The 19,905-nt window shown below is 45.7% G+C and overlaps 1 protein-coding gene across 3 annotated transcripts; it reads left to right on the top strand.

Annotated features, from left to right (window-relative positions):
* Positions 1–5,651: 5,651 nt before the first annotated feature.
* LOC127556733 (zinc finger protein 580-like) lies at positions 5,652–8,625 on the top strand. 3 transcript variants are annotated; one of them, XM_051990114.1, is made up of 2 exons: positions 5,652–5,670; positions 7,782–8,625. In XM_051990114.1, the coding sequence occupies exon 2, from the start codon at positions 7,833–7,835 to the stop codon at positions 8,301–8,303; it is 471 nt and encodes a 156-aa protein (XP_051846074.1). In that variant the 5' UTR covers positions 5,652–5,670; positions 7,782–7,832; the 3' UTR covers positions 8,304–8,625. The 3 variants fall into 3 exon arrangements, with proteins under 3 accessions (XP_051846074.1, XP_051846073.1, XP_051846072.1); XM_051990113.1 differs by lacking the exon at positions 5,652–5,670 and adding an exon at positions 5,966–6,681; XM_051990112.1 differs by lacking the exon at positions 5,652–5,670 and adding an exon at positions 7,328–7,437.
* The last annotated feature ends 11,280 nt before the right edge of the window (positions 8,626–19,905 follow it).

Consider the following 19,905-nt stretch of genomic DNA (forward strand, 5'->3'; position numbering starts at 1 on the left):
TATGTATTCTTGCTTCCGTGTGAACCACCTCTAGACAGATCCATGGGGACATACATAAACACACATCCTCTTACAAAAGGAAAATTAATTCCATCTTAGAACTCTTTTCTCAGTACCTGCTCCTTCACGGAAACAGATCCAAACTTAAGCAATAATTGGGACCAAAGAAATCCTTATCTCATCCTTTATTTTGATTGGAGGGATCCTCGACCTGAGAGATTGTTTCACTAGAAGAAAGGGAGGAAGGAGACGTCAAAAATGGAGACGGAGCCTAGGAAACTCAAGAGGCACAAGGGGATCATAAAGGTCTGGGGGGAGGGAGATAATAAATGATCAATTATTAAGAGGCTCCTCTGAACCAGGTATTGTGCTAAGTGCTTTCTGCATAATGTCTGATTTGAGCTTCACAATCCTGGAAAGTAGATTTTAGTATTATCCCCATTAAATGACATGCCCGAAGCCACCTATGTAGAAAGTGTTTAAGGCTGGATTTGAACTCCTCTTCCTGCCTCTAAGCCCAGTTTCTTATCTACTACAATACCTAGCAACCCCAAAAGAGAAGTAAGAGATCATGGAGAGGATAGTGGACAAGTAAATCTTGGGGCGATGAAATAAATCTAAGGAAGCAAAAATGTTCAAGTTTTGTAGATGTTATTACATGGTCCCCCTGAAAAACTATCTTAGCTTTAAGGAAAACTGTCGACTACCCAGTATTCAAACCATAGCTCACAAGCTCCTACCAATGTTTTCCCCCAAGACCAATCAGAAGATGAGGTGAGTTCAAAGCAAAAAATATTTGCTACTTCTTTCATTGTTATTGCATCTCCTTTGGTAGAGACACTTTAAAGGTCTTTTGTCCCTCAGGGTCTTTCCCTTTGAAGCCTTTTTTTTTTTTTTATTACATTGGCCATTTTACCAGCAAATGCATTCTTTTAAAAATATTTTATTTTCCCAAATACATGCAAAGATAATTTTCAACATTCACCTTTGCAAAACTTGTGTTCCAAATTTTTTTCCTTCTCCCCCTACTCCTCTCCCCAAGACAGCAGTCGATTCTAAATAAATTAAACATGTGCGATTCTTCTAAATATATTTCCATATTTGTTATGCTGCACAAGAAAAAAGATCAGAAGGGAAAAATATGAAGAAGAAAAAACAAAACAAGCAAATGATAATAAAAAAGATGAAAAATTTATTCTTTGATCCACATTTAATCTCCATCTCTCTGGATGTGGAGGACATTTTCCATCCCAAGTCTACTGGAATTGCCTTGAATTACTGCATTGTCAAAAGAGACAATTCCATCACAGTTGGTCATTCTATAATCTTGTTGCTGTGTACTATGTTCTCTTGGTTCTGCTCACATCAGTTTGCATCAGTTCATGTAGGTCTTTCCAAGCTTTTTTGAAATTAACTCTCCTTTCTTACAGAACAATAATATTCCGTAACTTTCATATACCATCACTTATTCAGTCATTCTCCAATTGATGGGATCCACTCAGTTCTCAATTTCTTGCTACTACAAAAAGGGCTACCACAAACATTTTTACACATGTGGGTCCTTTCCTGCTTTTCATGATTTATTTGTGATAACAGATTCAGTAGAGACTGCTGGACCAAAAGGTATGCAGTTTGATAGTCCTTTGGACATAGTTCCAAATTGCTCTCCAGAATGGTTGGATTGTTTCACAGCTCCACCAACAATGCATTAGTGTCCCAGATTTTCCCCATTCTCTCCAACATTTATCATTATGTTTTTCTGTCTGAGAATTTTGAAGTGATACCTCAGAATTGTCTTGATGTACATTTCTCTAATTTCTTCATTTGCAAATTATCTGTTCATATCTTCTGTTTATCTATTAGAGAATGGCTTATATTCTTATAAACTTGAGTCAGTTCTCTACATATTTTAGAAAAGAGGTATTTATCAGAAATACTAGCTATTAAAATTGTTTCCCAACTTTTTGCTTCCCTTCTAATCTTGGTTGCATTGACTTTGTTTGTGCAAAAACATTTTAATTGAATATAATCAAAATGATCCATTTTGCAATTCATAATGTTTTTTAGTTCTTCTTTGGCCATAAATTCCTCCCTTCTCCATAGATCTAGCAAATATGTTCTTAGCAGCCCATATCAGGCTGTTGGCTAGGAAGGGATCATATTGAAATCAGACCCCAAGGAACTAATTGTTCATTTCCAAACAGATAACAGAACACGTGTGATTTCTCAATTCTGATTTTATCTTTGTTTGAAGGCTAGACTAGATGGGGTAAATGGGGACTTGAAATCCCCAGATAGGTGAGGAGATGGCACGAGAGCATTTAAGAATATAATCAAAATGATCCATTTTGCAATTCACAGTGTTTTCTAGTTCTTCCTCGGCCATAAATTCTTCCCTTCTCCATAGATCTAGCAGCCCACATCAGGCTGTTGGCTGGGAAGGGATCATATTTAAATCAGATCCCAAGGAACTAATTGTTCATTTCCAAACAGATAACAGAACGCGTGTGATTTCTCAATTCTGATTTTATCTTTGTTTAAAGGCTAGACTAGATGTGGTAAATAGGGACTTGAAATCCGCAGATAGATGAAGAGATTGCAAGAGGGCATTTAGGCGCCCTCCATTTGTTTGAGTTGCCAGACCCCAAAAAACTCCAAAGTTCTTTCTTCACTTGTGAGGTAGAGACTCAAAATTTATGCCTAATAAAAACATTTTGTCATCGATGTCATCACCACCATCATCATCATCCTCACTGCTATGCCTTCTGGTTTGTGAAGCACTTCCCATTTATTGTCTAACTTGACCCTCCGAACAATCCTACAGTATAAATGCAATTATTGCCCTCAATATACAGATGAGTAAACTGAGGCAAACAGTTGACTATCCCATGAGCCTGTTCCTGATCCAAGTCTAGGAATCTGTCCATTAAACCACCTAGAGTTTGTTGGAATTGCTCAACTCCACCTTGCTCAACAACGTGAGAACTGGATCGTGAACCTCTAGCTCCAAGTGGAGAATCTCAGGTGATGGCTGAAGGATAGTCACTAGAAGAGCCAATGGCTGTTTATGGAAGGGAATAAGAACAGAGAAAACAGTTGAAGCCTACAAACAAACAAGACTGCAGAATTCTGGAGGTTCAGGAGTACGTCCATCAGGACTCGGAGCCCTCATTTTTTCCCTTTTGTTTGCACCTCCAATAACTAGGTCTTTAGAGGAGGCAACCTGGAAGCAGAAAGCTAGACAGCTCCTGACCTTGCCCCAGTATACCTTGCACCTTTTTTTTTTTTTTTTTTTTTTTTTTAAGGCAGTAGGGGTCAAGTGGCCAGGGTCACAAGGAACTGTGTCTGAGGTAAAATTTGAATTCAGGTCCTCCAAGCTAGAGCATGTGCTCTATCCACTCTACCATCTAATTGCTCTTTTTTAGGATTGTCTTTTTATTAAAATGATAAATTTACATAATCTGAACAGTTTTCCTCAGTAAGATTCATGTTCTCATGCACAAAATAAAGGGTTCAAAGGACAGTGGAGGAAACGTGTGGCAGACTAGCAGGTTGTCTCTAAGACAGGAGGCCCCAAATCCAGCATTTTACAATTTAAGGTCTTTGAAACATTTTTTTTCTTTCAATATTTCCTCTAATACATGTCAAGATAGTTTTCAACCTTCCTTTTTTGAACTTTTGAGTTCCAAATTTTTCTCCCTCCCTTCCTCCCTCAACACAGGAAGCAATCTGATATAGGTGAAATATTCTTTTTTTTTTTTTAATAACTTTTTATTGATAGAACTCATGCCAGGGTAATTTTTTACAGCATTATCCCTTGCACTCACTTCTGTTCCGATTTTTCCCCTCCCTCCCTCCACCCCCTCCCCCAGATGGCAAGCAATCTTTTACATGTTAAATAGGTTACGGTATATTCTGGATACAATATACATGTGCAGAACTGAACAGTTTTCTTGTTGCACAGGGAGAATTGAATTCAGAAGGTAGAAATAACCCGGGAAGAAAAACAAAAATGCCAGCAGTTTATATTCATCTCCCAGTGTTCTTTAGGTTAAATATTCTTTTAAATTTATGTCCAAATTTGTCATGTTGTGCAAGATAAATCAGACCAAATTGGGGGAGGGGGGGACATGAGAAAGAAAAGCAAAAAAAAAAAAATGAAAATACAGCTTCGCTTGACATTCAGTCTCCGGAGATCTCTCTGGATTCGGATGGACGTTTCCATTGGAAGTCTATTGGAATTGCCTTGAATTTTGGAATTGCAGTACAAGGTTGTTAAACTGGCACCTGGGACTCAGTTTCTCGTCTTTGAAACGAAATGGTTGGGCTAGGTAATTTCTAAGCTGCCCCAAAGAGCTCAGCCAGAGGGCCTGGGAGGGCACCGAGGAGTCCTCCCTGGCTAGGGCACCGAAGAGTCCTCCCTGGCTAGGGCACCGAGGAGTCCTCCCTGGCTAGGGCACGGAGGAGTCCTCCCTGGCTAGGGCACCGAGGAATCCTCCCTGGCTAGGGCACCGAGGAGTCCTCCCTGGCTAGGGCTAGCGCTGCAGGGGCACTTCTAGCTCGGAGCTCAGAGAAGCCTCAGGGAGGGGAGAGCGGGAGCAGAACCGTGGGTTCTGAACTCTGTCTGGCCCAGGCTGGGGGTCCGAGGTGGCCGGGCTGCAGAAAGGCGGGCCCTGGCTCCCTCGGCCGCCCCTCTCCAGGGCCCGAACCTCCTTCGCGTGAGGTCTTTCCCGAGGGCCCCCCACCCCAGCAGCTCCTCTCCCCAAATTACCAGCACGCTTCCCCCCAGAAGGAAGCGGGCCCCTGGCACTGCCCCCCACCCCCAGTGGGCTCTTAGTAAATGCTTGCCCGCGAAGCCCCTGCAGGTCTGACAGCCGCCCCCTGCTGCGGGGCCCGGAGACTGCGCGGCTCCCTGCTACCCTCAGCGGCAGAAAGACGAGGCTGGGGGGAGGGGGGGCAGAGGGCGCCTCCTGCAAAGGCTCTCGAGGCCCCGTGACCAGAGGTGAGACTCAGCCTCCAGGCCGGGCTGCTTCGGCGTCCTGGGCCGGTCCACACAGCGCCCCACAACGAGGGGTTCATGGGCATGGCTGATCAGCAGAGGCAAGAGGCCCGCCTCAGTCTCCCCATTTGTAGAATGGCCCTTCAGTGCCATGGAACCAGGCCCAGGCTTCACCACCTGAAGCAGGAGGCCACAGTGGTGGGCTCTGGGCCCAGCCTCAAGCTCCGCAGCTCGAAAATGGGTTGAATGATCGAGGAAAGCGCTTGGTGAACTTCACGAGACTGCCACTAGGCAGCCAAAGGCTTCTGGACAAAGGTCAGGGAGGGGACACAAGGACCCCGGGCACGGATCAGCATCGGGGTCGTTCCGGCCGGACCTTTCATCAGCGACCCCGAGTGGAACCGCGGCGCGCCTGTGTCCTCGCCGGGACCGGAGAGGGCGACACACTTAGAGCTGCTGGGGAGGTTCAGGATAGAGGGACTGAAAAGAGCATCGAGACGAGGTGGAGGCTGGCTAGAGAGGATCCATCATTCCTTCCTACCCAACCATAGAGAGTCCCTTGGAGGTTTGGGCTAGAGCGATCAGTCCCTGCGTGGCCGGGAGGGGCCACGAGGATCATAGAGAACGTCCTCCCCTGCCTGCGGGCTAGAGAGCCTGCGGTATGTTGGCGGGTGAGACCCTCCCCCCATCCCCCGCCTCGCGTGGGAGGACCGAAGGGAATCCTGCCTCCAGAGGGCACGCGCTGTTAGGGTGTAGTGGCGCCCCCTGGCGCCCTCGGCTGGATGCGGGGGCGGACGAGGGGCGGGGAAATGCTTTACTGGATCTCGAGTGGGCCCCGCTTTCCCAGCCTCAGTCTCCCCACCAGTAAAGTGAGAGTTGGCCACCTCTAAGCACCTTCCGGCTCGCCTCTGGATGCGAAGCGGATTCTAGACTGGGGGGGGGGAACACCTGGAGCCCAATCCAGGCCTCAGTTTCCCCTTCGGTCAGACCAAGCAGTCTTCCCTTCCTCCTCCTCTGCCCCTGCCCCACTGTGGGCGTCAGTTATTGGGGGAAGGGGGAGCTCTCAGCCCAACCGCCCCCCCAGAGGCTGATCTGAAGCCCCCCATACAAGAACCTGGCGGGGCAGGGAGGGTCGGTGGGACTGCAGAACAAGGGCGTGGGGTGGGATGGTGTTAGCTGTGTGTGCGCGTGTAGGGACACGGTTAAATCAGCCTGTGGGGGTGCAGGGGCACCGGGGACCAGAGCCTCCCCGGGGGCTGCCGGAGAAGGGTGGAGATGAACATGGGGGGCGTTAGAGGAAGGAGAGCCGCCCCCCCCACACACACACGTGCAGGGTAGAGGATGGAGCTCCTGGATGGGGAAGAGGCCATCGGGGTTAAGTGACTTGCCCAAGGTCACACAGCCAGGAAGTTTTAAGTGTCTGAGACCAGTTTGAACTCAGGTCCTCCCGACTTCAGGGCTGGGGCTCTACCCACCGCGCCCCCTAGCTGCCTTTTTTTGGGGGGGTGGGGCCCTTTTGAGGGTGAGGGTTCTAGGGTTTGGGAAGGGGAGACACTGAGCGGGTGGGCCCAGAGATGTAGACGGCGATGAGAAGTGATTCTGAGGGGCAGAGGGAAAGGGAGAGCCAGAAGGGAAGGTCAGGACACAGAGAGGGCAAGGGGAGAGGACGGCTGAGGTTTGCGGTAAGCCCGGGGAAAGGGGAGCGATAAAGAGAAAGGGGAACCTTCGGGAGGGCACAAGCGTGGGAGGCGGGGGACGCTGGGAAATGGGCCACGGGAAAGGCAAGACCGAGCCGGGGAGAAACCCCGGGGGAGGAGCCGGGAGGGGCTGGCGAGGATGTAGAGAAGGACTGGGGGGGGGGGGGGGCCGAGGCTGGGAGCGTCCCACGGGGAGGAAGGGGGAATAGCAAGCCCTGGCAGATGCGGAGCCCGAGGGATGGCGGGGGCGGCGGGGGAAGGGGGGCGATCCCTCCCTAGGCCTGGTCCCCCGGGGATGGCCCCGCCCCACGCTCTCCCTTGGATTCGGTCTCATGTTTGGGGATCTCCAAGCACCCTTCGCCCCAGCGTGAAGCGGGAATCTCGGGGTTGCAGGCCAGGACCTTGCCCACACACCCACTCCGGCTTGGTCTGGGCCGGGTTGGGGGGAAAGGGAGGGCCCGAACACGAGACGGCCCTGGCCTTTCGGGGCCTTATTTCCAGCCGGAGTCTTTTGGGGGGAGCGCGCAATGAGCGCGCGGCCTGTCCCTCTTCCCGGCCGCCGAGCTCGGAGGGGGAGGGGCCAGCCGGGGCTGGAGGGAGGGGGAGACGCGGGGAGAGCCCGAGAGGTTCCAGAGGCTCGGCTGCGCCTGTGCCAGCTTCTGCGCCTGCGCCTGGAGAGGCGGCGCGGGAGCGAGCGTGGGCGTGCACGCGCGGGTGCAAGCCCTGGGGGCGTGCGCGCGTGTGAGTGGGCGCGGTGATTGTGATCGTGACTGTGGGCGTGCACGTGGGTGGGGGGGGGAAGGGAGGGAGGACGTGAGAAGAGAGGGTCGTGGGGGAGGGCTGGGGGTAGGGAGGGTCCGGACCCCTCTGGGAGGGGGGGCGCATTTATAAAGCACCTACTGGGTGCTGGTATATTGTGTCGCTGGATGGAGATTCCCCTCCGAAGGGCGGTCCCCGAGGTGGGGAGACGGGGGAGAGGAGGAGATTCTCAGCCCAAGAACCAGGGGTGGGGAGTGCCTCGGGAAGGCCCAGCCGGCAGGGAGCGTTTCGGGGTGGCAGCCTGAGATTCTCCCCCTTTCCTCCAGTCCGCAGCCGCACCTCCCGGCCTCTGCCTGTGAACCTCCTCCAGGGACACCATGGATCCCTGCCCGCCTCGGGCACCGGCCTCCCCCGAGGGGCGCCCGGGCTCCCCCGAATCCCTGGCCCCCCAGCCTCCCCCAAAGCTAGGCCGCCACTTGCTGATTGACGGGAACGGTGTCCCCTATATGTATACGGTTCGTCTGGATGAGGAGCGGCCACGCAGGGAGCTGGAGGCCCCCCAGGGGGAGGCCGCGGGGGGCAGGGGCACCCCAGCCCAGGGTTACAGCTGCCCAGAATGCTTCCAGGTCTTTAAGAGCCCCCTTTACTTGAAGCGCCATGGGATCTCGCACTCGGACCTCCGGCCCTATGTCTGTGGCGTCTGCGCCAAGACCTTCAAGAGGTCCAGCAGCCTGTGCCAGCACCGCCTCACCCACCGTGCCAGGGGCGGCCGTGCCCACGCCTGCCCCCTCTGCCCACGCCGCTTTCTGGACGCCGGAGAGCTGGCTCAGCACATCCGCGGACACTGAAGCAGAGGCCCCATCCCCTCCGGCCCACGGAGACGGACAGAGGGGGCTCCTGGGCGGCCTCCGGCCCCGCCTCCGAGCCTCCACCCGGCTGGGCCTCGGCCTGAGACTCTGGACAAATCAGTGTCTGCCTGGGGGCCGCAGTTCTGGGGGTGCCTGACTCCAGACCTCCGCTGGCCCCAGGACCATGAAGGGCAAGTGACAGACAGAGGTACCTTGGAAGGACAGACTGAGGGGATGGAGCTCCTTGTTTCCAGGCCTCGTGCCCCCGGGTCCCCGCTGCGCCTGCGCAGTGCAGGGGCTGAATAAAGACTTGTTGAATTGACTGTGACTCCTTCCTGGGACTGGGTCTCCCAAGGGTTCTTGGGATGTGAGCCAGGCAGCTGGCTTCTAAATGATCTCTGGAGAGTCATCTCCCTCCCTCCCTCCTTCCCCCCTGCCCTGGGCCTTGGAAAATAAAGGAATTGGAGTAGGGGAGCCTAAGGGTACCCCGCTAGTCCGGGCGTGTCTGGGTCTCAGTTCCCTCTTCAGCAAAATAGAGGCCTTGGACTTCACAAGATGTTCCCCCAGGGTCCTTGTATCAGGATGCCCCCTCCCCCGTTCTTGGTCTTCAGTCCTGCTGAGCCCAGAGCCCCCTGCTCTTGCCTCCCGTTGCATTCTGCACCTTTTCGACCCAGTGCCTCCATCTGCCCTCGAACCCCTTGCCTGCTGTCTAACGGCTTCCGTGACTCCTCAGGCCCCAAGCCGGGTCCCCTGCGGGGGAATGTGGCTCGGAAACCCCTCTCAGGCAGGACGGGTCTCACTTGTGCCCCTATGCCCAGCCCCAGCACAGGGCTCCGGATGCACTTAACCACAGGAGATGTTCCAGGATAAATTCATATGCCGGCTCGTCACTGCGGCCTAGCAACCCTACGCTTCTTCCCCAGTGGGGGTTCCCACGAGAGCTGTCTCTAAAGCTCTCCTCCTTTTCCTCATTCTGTGCCTCAGAGTCCTACAGCTCAGCTCCTTCTATTTTTTTCCCCAAGAAACAAACTTTTTTTAAATTTTTGAAGCTTTTTATTTTCACACCATATGCACAGATCATTTGACAACACTGACCCTTGCAGAGCTTGTGTTTCAGATTTCTCCCTCCTTCCCCCCACCCCCCTCCCCTAGATGGCAAGCAATCCAATATGTTAAACATGTCCAAACAGATATTAAATCCAACGTGTGTAAACATTTGTGCGATCCTCTGGCTGCACGAGAAAAATCAGATCAAAAGAAGAAAGCAAATGAGGAAGAAAACAAAATGTAAGCGAACAACAAAAGGAGTGAGAGTGTTTTGATCCACACTCCCCCAGTTCCCAGAACTCTCTCTGGGTGTAGATGGCTCTCTTCATCACAAGAACATCCTAGCTTCTTAAACTAGATCGGACCCAACGTGGAAAGTTGCAGAATTCTGCTTTATTATCAGTAAATGTTTGATTGTCTGCTTAGCTTATTTTCCTATCTGCCCAGAACTGTGTAAAAATGTCTTGAACGAAAAGGGATTTCGAGCGGAAAAAAGCCCTGCCCTACATCTAGCTCCTTTGTCTCTCGTCCGGGGTACAGGCCACAGGCTCTCCCTCCCTTCTCTGGGGGCTTGTCGGTTCGGTTATCCCCTCTCGCTATCTACCTGTCTCCTTTCGGGCTACCTCCAAACATGCCCAGGGCTCCCCATCCTTAAAAACCTGCACTTGATCTCACGTCCCTCTCTAATGATCGAAAGGAATCATCTGCTTAGTCTCAGATGCTGTGCCAAGGGATGGGGATGCTCCCAGCTCCCAAAGAAATTCTGACTTTCGAGGAACTTCCCTCTGATCCAGGTTGTCATTTTTGACTCATCACACCTCCTAAATGCTGTAGCTGTTATGTAACAACATCCCAGGATCCTGTTCCCTTCTCTACTCACCTTCACCTTCGAGCCCTTATCCCCTTTTCCCTCTCGTATTGCTTCCAGTCTCCCCCTCTCCAGCACGTCGTCCGATGGATCCATGACCTAGTCCGAGTGGATGTTCCCTGCAGTAATGTTGCCCCTTACTCGTCTAAGCCTGCCCTCCCTCTGGAGCTCTTTTGCCCACATCCTTCCTCAATATCATGGCAAGGGGGCACCAAATTTACTGGATAAGTTGTCTTTACTTCCTCTTGTTATCTCGAGATCAGAGGAACATCTGTTCAATTTGTTGGTCTTCCCCTCTTGCCAAATGACCAACTCATGGTCTTTTCTTATCCTGAGATCTTCACCGAGGTTCCTCATTTGTCACATGTTGCAGCCCACTCCGTCCAATATGTACGTCTCCATTGCTTTCCGCGGGATACTCATTAATTTGGGGGAGACTTTCCATGACTTGCCCAGCTACACAACAACAGAGATGGAATAATGCTCTTCTAAGAATGACCGTCAGAGATAGAGCAAGGGTGGTCTTTTGCTTTAGGGAACCATTTTCTGGTCATTCCGGGGCCTTTTCAGTTTCCTGGCTATGATTCAACATGCTCTATTCATCTCGTGTGCTTCTGGCCCCAATTTACTGTGTATATGTATGTGGGGAGGGATGAACTCAAGAGAGCTTTCTTCGAACTCCGCTGAAATTCGACGTTTCCCAAGAAGCTGTTCGCCATCCCACTGAGTTCAAGAAACTTCTTCAAGATGATGTCCAATTTATCTTGGACATGGTTGTTTGCATGTTCTCTCCCTCATTAGATTTTGAGTTACTTGAGAGACAGAAACAGTCTTTTCCCCTTCTTTGTGTCTTCAGTAGTTAATGCATACAGTAGGCACTTACTAGATGGACCATGGATAGAGTGCCAGGCCTGGGTCAGGAAAACTCATCTTCCTCCAGTAAAATCTAACCTCCGACATATAACAGTTGTGGGATCCTGGGCAATTCACTTCACTTTTTGCCAAGAAAACCTCAAATGGGATTGGAGAGAGTCGCTGTTGCAACAGCGACAGTGCTTGTTGACTGACCCTCCACAAGCATTTCCCAATCTGCAGCCAGCTGGCTTTGTCCACTGGGTCAAACTCTTATTTAAAGGTTGTGGATGGCACCCAGCAAACTGACCTTCCAGGGCCCGGTGCAACCTCCACGACATAAGTTGTCAACAGGAAAATCTGGAGAGCTTCACTGTCCCCAGGGAGTGCCCTCCCTTTCTTGAGTTTAATCACCAAGCATCCAGACCCATTTGAACTCCAGACGTGTTCCCCTAAAAAAGTATTTTATGGAGACGGGCCCACATCAGAAAAGATGCTCAGCTCTCTGAATAGCCGTAGCCTAAAAGATCCACGAGACTCGCCAGTATAGAGACACTGCCTCTCCAAATGCTCTCACAGGCTAAATGTGTCCAGACAAGTTCCTGCTGGTCTAATCAGCCACAGCTGGATCTTGACTCCAATATAATGTTGTCATTTTGGTCCTCTGGGAGGTCAAAGGATAACAGTCACCACCTGGTTTTTAGTCTCTTAATATTTCTAATTTGGGCCTTACTGAGTTCAAAGCTCGTTTAATTTTTTCCAAGTCCTTAACTAATTAAAAAAAAGTAAATGTATTTATTTATGTCAAATTTAAATACAAAATAGAAAAAGAAAAAAAAACTTTGTCACGTGCACAGCGGAACATCAGAGAGGATTCAAAATATGAAACAACACATTTTCATTTTAAGAAAGCCTATATAATAAATACTACACATGGTGTTCAGAGCTGTTCATCTTTCTTTTTTTTCCTTGTAGGCTTTCTTTTGTTCTCTGCTAAGAACTTTTTACTTTCTTTATTCTTTTCCCCCCTTTTCCCCCTCTCTACCTCCCCCAAGAAGGCTACAAGTATTAAGCATGGGTATGTTTATATATATGTATATATATATATATATATATATATATATATATATATATACACACACACACATATATATACATATGTACATAGACACACACATATACATAGATATCTATAATCATATACATATACTTCCATATACATCCATGTAAGGCAGTATTATACTTCTTTGTCCTCTGTTTCTCTGAAGGTGGATAACATCGTCCTTCATAAATCCAAGTCTTTCAAAATTTTTCGAAATCCACCAACTCATTAATACACGGCAATATTTCAACCTTATACTATCTAGTTATTTTAAACAGTTTAAAACAATACCGATTAGTATAATGCCTGCTATATAGTGTACTTTCCCTATTTCTCTCTTTTGATTGAATCTATTTAGTTTTAACCTTGTCTTAGATCAACCATTACTACCCCTGCTTTTTTTCCCTAATAAATTCTACTCCTGATCAACTCCTGATTTTGTGTTTATTTTCTATCCCTGCTGACTCCTCTGCTTACTTCTACTCACTACCTGGCCTAGCTATTACTTAATCTATCCCTTTTAAGGATCCCTCCCTTATCCTTTCCCACCAGCCCCTCTTTATCCATTCCATTAACCTGCACACTCTTCTGTACATTATCTTATGCTATTATGTCCTTATTTCTTTATGAATTTAGAAGATGTTTGTACCCTTCTAGATTGTATGTGCACACACACACACGCACACACATATAATACTTTGTCCTTATTGGGTCTCTTGAAATTTGTCTTTAATGTTTATCTTAAATTTCTCTTGGAGCTTATAGGTCAAATTTTCTATTAAGTTGAAGTCTTTTTGCAACAAAATCCTCAAAGTCTAGCAATTCATTGAATAATATCTTTTTTTAAAAAATTCAGCATTATCTTAACTTTACTGGATAAAATGTTTTCAGACACAACCCTAATTCTTCTTCTTCTTTTTTTTTTTTTCCAATAAAGGTTCCAAGACCTGCAACCTTTTAACGTAGTCACTGCCAGGTCTTGTGTGAGTCCACTATATTTGAACTGCTTTTTTTCTTTTGGTGGCTTGTAATATTTTCTCCTTGATGTGAGGGTTTCACAATGTGGCTATGATGTTCCTGTAGGATTTCCTCATAGTCGTGATGGATGGATTTTTTTTTTTTTAAAATTTCTCCTTTCCCTACTGTTCTTACACTTCAGGACAATTTTATTTAATTTTTTCTTGTAGTATTTTTATGAAGATTCTTTTTTTGATAGTAGCTTTTAAGTAGTTTGATTATTCTTATGTTTTCTCTTCATGATCTGCTCACTGTTCTTCAGAGCAATTATTTTTCTTATGAGATCTCACATTCTCTTGTTTTTTTCATTCTTTATATGTTGTTTTATTATTTCCTGATCTCTTATAACTTCACTGGCTTTCTCTTGCCTTATTCTAATTTTCAAGAAGTCATTTTTTTCCTTAAGATTCTGGTTCTCCTCTTCTAGTTGGTTGACTTTCTTTTCAAAATCTGTTTTTTTCTTGGATTGTTCTCTTCTTTCTTTTTTTAGTCCCCCCCGCCCAATCTCTCTCATTTGATTTTTAAAATCTTTTTTGTGTTCTTCTATAAATTCTTTTTGGGCAGATAATTATTTAACATTACTCCTTGGGATAGGAGAAGCTTTTTTATTTCAGTATCCTCTTCTGAAGATAAACTCTAATCTTCCACGGTAACTTTCTATGATTGGGTTCGTTCTTCTTTGGCAGTTTTTTTTTTTTTTTTGATGTAATCACTCTAGTACTCGGGGATGGGGGATGGTGCCTCTGGCTTCAGATCTCCCTCAGTTCTCCCCTCTGTTCTGGAACCCCAAACCAAGATCACCTTTCCGTAATTGCTCACAGCCTGGAGCATTCCTGCTGCGGCTGCTTCTGCACTTACCAGGTTGTGCAGCTTCCTTCCTGTCCGGGGCTGCTTGACATTGCTGCTGGGCCTGATCTTATCAGGAGAAGTTCCCTCCATCCTCCCTGACTGAGGCATCAGACTCCTCTCACTGTCTGGAAGAGGAAATTTTCTGTGGCTGAGGGAAGGGCTGCCTCCCAACCCAGCTAGCCCCGAGGCTCACTGCCTGCTCATTCAACGGCTGTTTATACTTGTCACAGGCCAAATATCTGTCCTGCTAGCTTCAAATCATCTCTGTCTCAAGAGACCTCAGTTCTACCCTAACTTATATTTGCCCTGAAGCATTATTTTGTCTTGTTTCTAGGGGAAATCTAGAGAGTTGGAGTTTTCTGATCTACTCTATCATCTACTCAGAATTCTCTCTCAAAAACTCATTTTCTATGACTATGATTCTCCTTAGCAGTGTGGAGCAGAGCCAGGAGCAACAGTGCCTTTTTATTTTTTTCTTTTTAAAAATATTCATGACAAGTATATATACTTTTTATATATTATATGTATATATAATATAACATACTATATATATGTTGCAATTCTTTGTCCTCTTTAATTCATTATTCTTGATAATTTTTTCTACCATTCTCACTTATCCCCACCCTTTCACTGAAGTCACTATGTATCAGTATATATACTTTTTATATAATGTTGCAATTTTTTGTCCTCTTTAATTCACTATTCTTGATAATTTTTTCTACCATTCTCACTTATCCCCACCCTTTCACTGAAGTCACTATGTATCAGTATATATACTTTTTATACAATGTTGCAATTCTTTGTCCTCTTTAATTCACTATTCATGATAATTTTTCTACCATTCTCACTTATCCCCACCCTTTCACTGACGACATTATGTATCAGAATAGGTTGCTTTAAATGGAAAGGTCTTATTGAATTCTTCAGAGAATATCCATACCTTCCCAACTTCTGTATCAGATGTTAGGTGCTGAAGTGGAAATTATTTTTTCCTGGTCTTTTAGTGCAGTGTATGCTCTAAGATGACCATCTCATCTACATTGATGAGTTGGGTGCTCAGAACACAACTTCTATGATACTCAGAGTTCTAGGGAAAGTCGTGATTTTCTATTCCAATAGGTAATGAGCCCCCACTAGTGTGCTTCCCCACAAGATTAGCGTTTGAGAAACACTCAAGTCAACAAGCCTTCAGTAGCTTTTAGAAAGGGTTATGAATGATGGTAATATATTCAAAACAATTGGTACAAAAATCCATCCCCCCCAAAATGGGTGACATCTTTTCTACAAGTACAACCAGAGACCAAGGGGAAGCATGCTCAAACTTAGAAAGCATATAAAGCAAAGAGGTTACTCACAACTCTTGGGTGTTGAAACTTTTTTAGGATTCTGGTATTTACTCCATTTCCATTTTATGAGAGAGTTTATCCCCTTCACATTCCACAGTTATGATTATAACTTTGTATTTCCCTCCATCCTAGTTTTCTACCCTGTATATAATTTTGTTCTTCTTTTCACCCTATCCCTCCTTAGAAGTATTTTGTTTCTGACCCTCTTCTTCTATCATCCCTCCTCTCTTTTCTTAAACCTTTCTGCTAGTGTTTCTGCCATCTTCTATCCAGCCCTCCCTCCTTTTCTTTCCCTTTTTGCCTCCTATTTCCTTGTAAGATAAATTTGTATACCCAACTAAGTGAATATGTTATTTCTTTATTGAGCCAAAACTGATGAGATCAGACTTCAGGCAATGCTCACCTCCTTTTTTCCCTCTTTATTGTAACAAGTCTTTTGTACTTCTTCATGTGATCTAATTGATCTATGTATGTCTATGTCTAAATGATCTGCTATGTACGCCCCCTCTAACTGCCCTCATAAAAGATACATAATTCTCAAGAGTTACAAGTGTTATTTTCCCTATAAACAGTTTAGCCTTTAAATAATATATTTTTTTCCCATTTACCTTTCAATGCTTTTGTGTCCTGGGTTTGAATTGTTCTTATTTTCTAGCAGCTTGCAGTATTTTTTCTTTGAGATCATAGTTCTGAAGTTTTGCAGCAATGTTTCTTGAAGTTTTCCTTGTGGGACCTCTTTCTGGAGGTGATTAATAGATTCTTTCAATGACTATTTTGCCCTCTTGTTCTAGTATATTGGGGTAGTTTTCTTTGATGATCTGTTGAAGAATGATATGCAGGCTCTTTCCTTTCTTTTTTTCTTTCTTTCTTATCTTTTTTATTTTTAGTCAGGAAGACCAATAATTTTTAAGTTGTCTCTTTTGAATCTATTTTCTAGGTCAGCTGTTTTTCCAATGAGGCATTTTACATTTTCTTCCATTTTTTCTATTCTTGTTAGTTTGACTGATTCTTGATGTCTTATAGAGTCATTAGCTTCCATTTACCCAGTTCTAGTTTTTATTTTATGATTTTCTTCAGTTAGCTTTTGTATCTCTTTTCCCACTTGATTAATTCTACTTTTCAAGGTGTTGTTTTCTCCAGTGAATTTTTTTTTTTTTTACATTTGGCCAATTGTGTTTTTTAAGAAATTGATTTTTGCATTTGGTCAGTTGTATTATTATTATTATTTTTTTGCTGAGGAAATTAGGGTTAAGTGACTTGCCCAAGGTCACACAGCTAGGAAGTATTAAGTGTCTGAGATCAGATTTGAATTCAGATCCTGCTGACTTCAGGATTGGCGCTGTCAATTGTATTTTTTAAGGAATTGTTTTCTTCAGTCATTTTTTGATCTCTTGATTCTCTCTTGCATACCTCTCATTTCTTTCCCCAATTTTTTATTCTCCCTCTCTTATTTGCCTTTTAAAATCCTTTATGAACACTTCCAAGAAGCCTCTTTGGTCTTGATACCAATTCAACCCTTTTCTGGGTTGGTGTTTTGGTCTTCCCTGTCACCACAGTAGCTTTCTGTGACTAAAATTCTTTTCTGTTTCTTGCTCGTTTTCTTCACCCCAGTGAGACTGACTTCAAGAAAAGTCTTTCCAAACACTGGGAAATGAACGTAAACTGTTTGCACTTTTGTTGTGCTTCCCAGGTTATTTTTTACCTTCTAAATCCAATTCTTCCTGTGCAATAAGAGAACTGTTCGGTTCTGCACACATATATTGTATCTAGGCTACCCGGTGACACATTCAACATGTATAGGACTGCTTGCCACCTGGGGGAGGGGGTGAAGGGAGAGAGGGGAAAAATCAGAACAGAAGTGAGTGCAAGGGATAATGTTGTAAAAAAAATTACCTAGGCATGGGTTCTATCAATAAAAAGTTATAATTTAAAAAAAAAAAAGAAAAGTCTTTCCTCAATAATCCTCTCTTTGCATCATGTAGCTTCTTTACTGGCCTCCTTATAGAGACATGAACCTTCCCACCTTTAGCTGATCCAGAGATGCCATTAAGACAATGATAAAAAGTCCCCAATCCTCCAGATCTTTCAAAGCTCACAAGGTCCTTCTCCAGCCAAAAGGGAAGAAAGAAACCCAGCTTAAGGCTAGTGCTGTAATCTCTTCTCCCTCACATTAAACTGATTCCACTCTTTCGAATAGTTCCAGTTATAAACTAGCTTGACACATTATACATGACTCGTAAGGCAGGACTAAGTTTCAGGCAAACCAAAGGTGATTCCTTTGGAGGAATAGAAGTTCCAAGGACTTTTACACTTAATCTAAAGCTCACATTTTGATTGGAGAAACAACACAGAGATTTCATGCAAGATGAATGGAAAAGTCTCACGGCCTTGAGGGGCAGTGGCAAAGCAGATGGTTTTGTGTCTTCGTTAAAGTCATTCCCACTGATAAAATTCCATCAGTTTTTGCTTTTGATCCATTGGAGAGGGCCAAGGATTTTGGTGAGGACTTCCTTTTCTGGGTCTTTAGTAGAGGTGGCTGTAGTACTCACAGTAGCTGTAGTCAGGCTGCATCTCCCTGAGCAGTGTTTCCCAAGATAATGGCTGAGGTCATTGGGGAAAGTGCCATTCCCCAAGCTCTTGGAAGCATTGCCATTCCCAAAGCTCTTGAGTTTAGATTCCTGAGTCATGGTCTGAGAGGACATGATGGTCAAGGTTGGGGTTGAAGTCTGTCATGGCTGGAACGTGACCCTTCCTAGCCTTAACTTAGTCGGGGTGCCCTGCTTCTTTGGATACTGCAGACAATTGAGTATGGAATGAATTGTTTGTGACTATTCAAAGTGGGGGTGGGGGAAAGATCCAAACTACTCTCAGGTAGATTTATGTGGTCTCTTTCTGCTACTTCAGTGATTTTGCATAATGGGAAAGGAGGCCGAATAGTCTAAGAATCAGAGGTAGTCTATAAACATCGATTTACCTATTGCTCCTCTCACTGTGAGATCCTTCTCCAATAATGTATGACCAAGGCCAGGATTTGCCTATCTTGTGTTTGGCAGTTGGTTGGCCATTGTGGAAATGGCTGGTCCCTTCGTAAGAGTTACTTTCCCTATTATTGTTCTGTAAGAAATGACCAGCAGGATGAATACAGAGAGGCTTGGAGAGACTTACATGAATTGATGCTAAGTGAAATGAGCAGAACCAAGAGATCATTATATACTTCAACAACAATACTGTATTGTTATGAGTTCAAATGTTGGAGTTCCTGTTCTTCTCAAGGCAAAGCCGGTTTAGAGGTTTGGAGCCCTTCGGATGTCTCCAAATCCAAAGGTTCTGTCCTTCAGCCTCTGCCTCTGCTTTCTTCTGCCTCCAACCAAGACAGAGATGGAAGGTCTCTCTTATCTCCTTCTGGGGAGCCCAGCCACCAACCTGCCGCGGAGAGAGGGCTTCTGGCGTAGCTCCACTGAAATCCGTCAAAGTGTTCTCTGCACCAGAGTCGTTCCTCTCGAGTCCAGCGCGATCAGCCAGCCAAGAGGAAAAAATGTATTCTGCCATAGATCCCTCATCGCTGGCCTTTTATCTGCCTCTTCTGAGAGAATGGGATTATGGGTTTTCTCCCATAGTGCTCTCTGGCCCAATGAGCTTTAAGGGAGGTGTGGACTCCCTTGAAGTTAGAAAGTGTACTTTGTGAAGCTAGCATATTTGTGGACTCCAATGAGTAAAGGTGTGAACACAAGCCTTGTATTGATTAGTTCTACTTAGTACCTTGTTTCAGGTTCTGGCCAAAACATCTTCTTGTAAGATTAGATCAACTCTAATTACTTAGCAGTTAGTAAGGATTCCAACACTGTATGAAGATGTGTTCTGATGGAAGTGGATTTCTTTGACAGAGAGATCTAATTGAATTCCAACTGATCAATGATGGACAGAAGCAGCTACACCCAAAGAAATGAATGTAAACTGTTTGCATTTTTGCTTTTCTACCCAAGTTATTTCTACCTTCTGAACCCAACTCTCCCTGTGCAATGAGAGATCTGTTCGGTTTTGCACACATATATTGTATCTAGGATATACTGCGACATATTGAACATATATAGGACTGTTTGCCATTTGGGGGAGGGGGTGGAGGGAGGGAGGAGGGGAAAAATCGGAACAGAAGTGAGTGCAAGGGATAATGTTGTAAAAAATTACCCTGGCATGGGTTCTTTCAATAAAAAGTGATTAAAAAAACAAAACAAAAAAAAATAAGAGTTACTTTTCCAGATGGAGGCTGGAAAGAGAGTCTGCAGTATATAGGATACTGCTAAGTTCAGGGTTCCTGTGTCTACATGACTGCTGATGAGAATTGGTCAGCAGTTATTGACCAGTTTGATGAGGACCGTGGCTTCCTTTTTGCTGGATGCAGATCTGTAGTTTGGACATTGCTCTTGCGGAGGCTTTTGGCTCAGAATCTTATGCTGTTCTCATCAGGGTCTGTGGGAAGATGGCGGTCAAGGAGTTTGACTTGTCTGGTACATGATGCTTCCT

The sequence above is a fragment of the Antechinus flavipes genome, chromosome 3, assembly GCF_016432865.1.
Source record: "Antechinus flavipes isolate AdamAnt ecotype Samford, QLD, Australia chromosome 3, AdamAnt_v2, whole genome shotgun sequence".
Taxonomy (NCBI): Eukaryota; Metazoa; Chordata; class Mammalia; order Dasyuromorphia; family Dasyuridae; genus Antechinus; species Antechinus flavipes.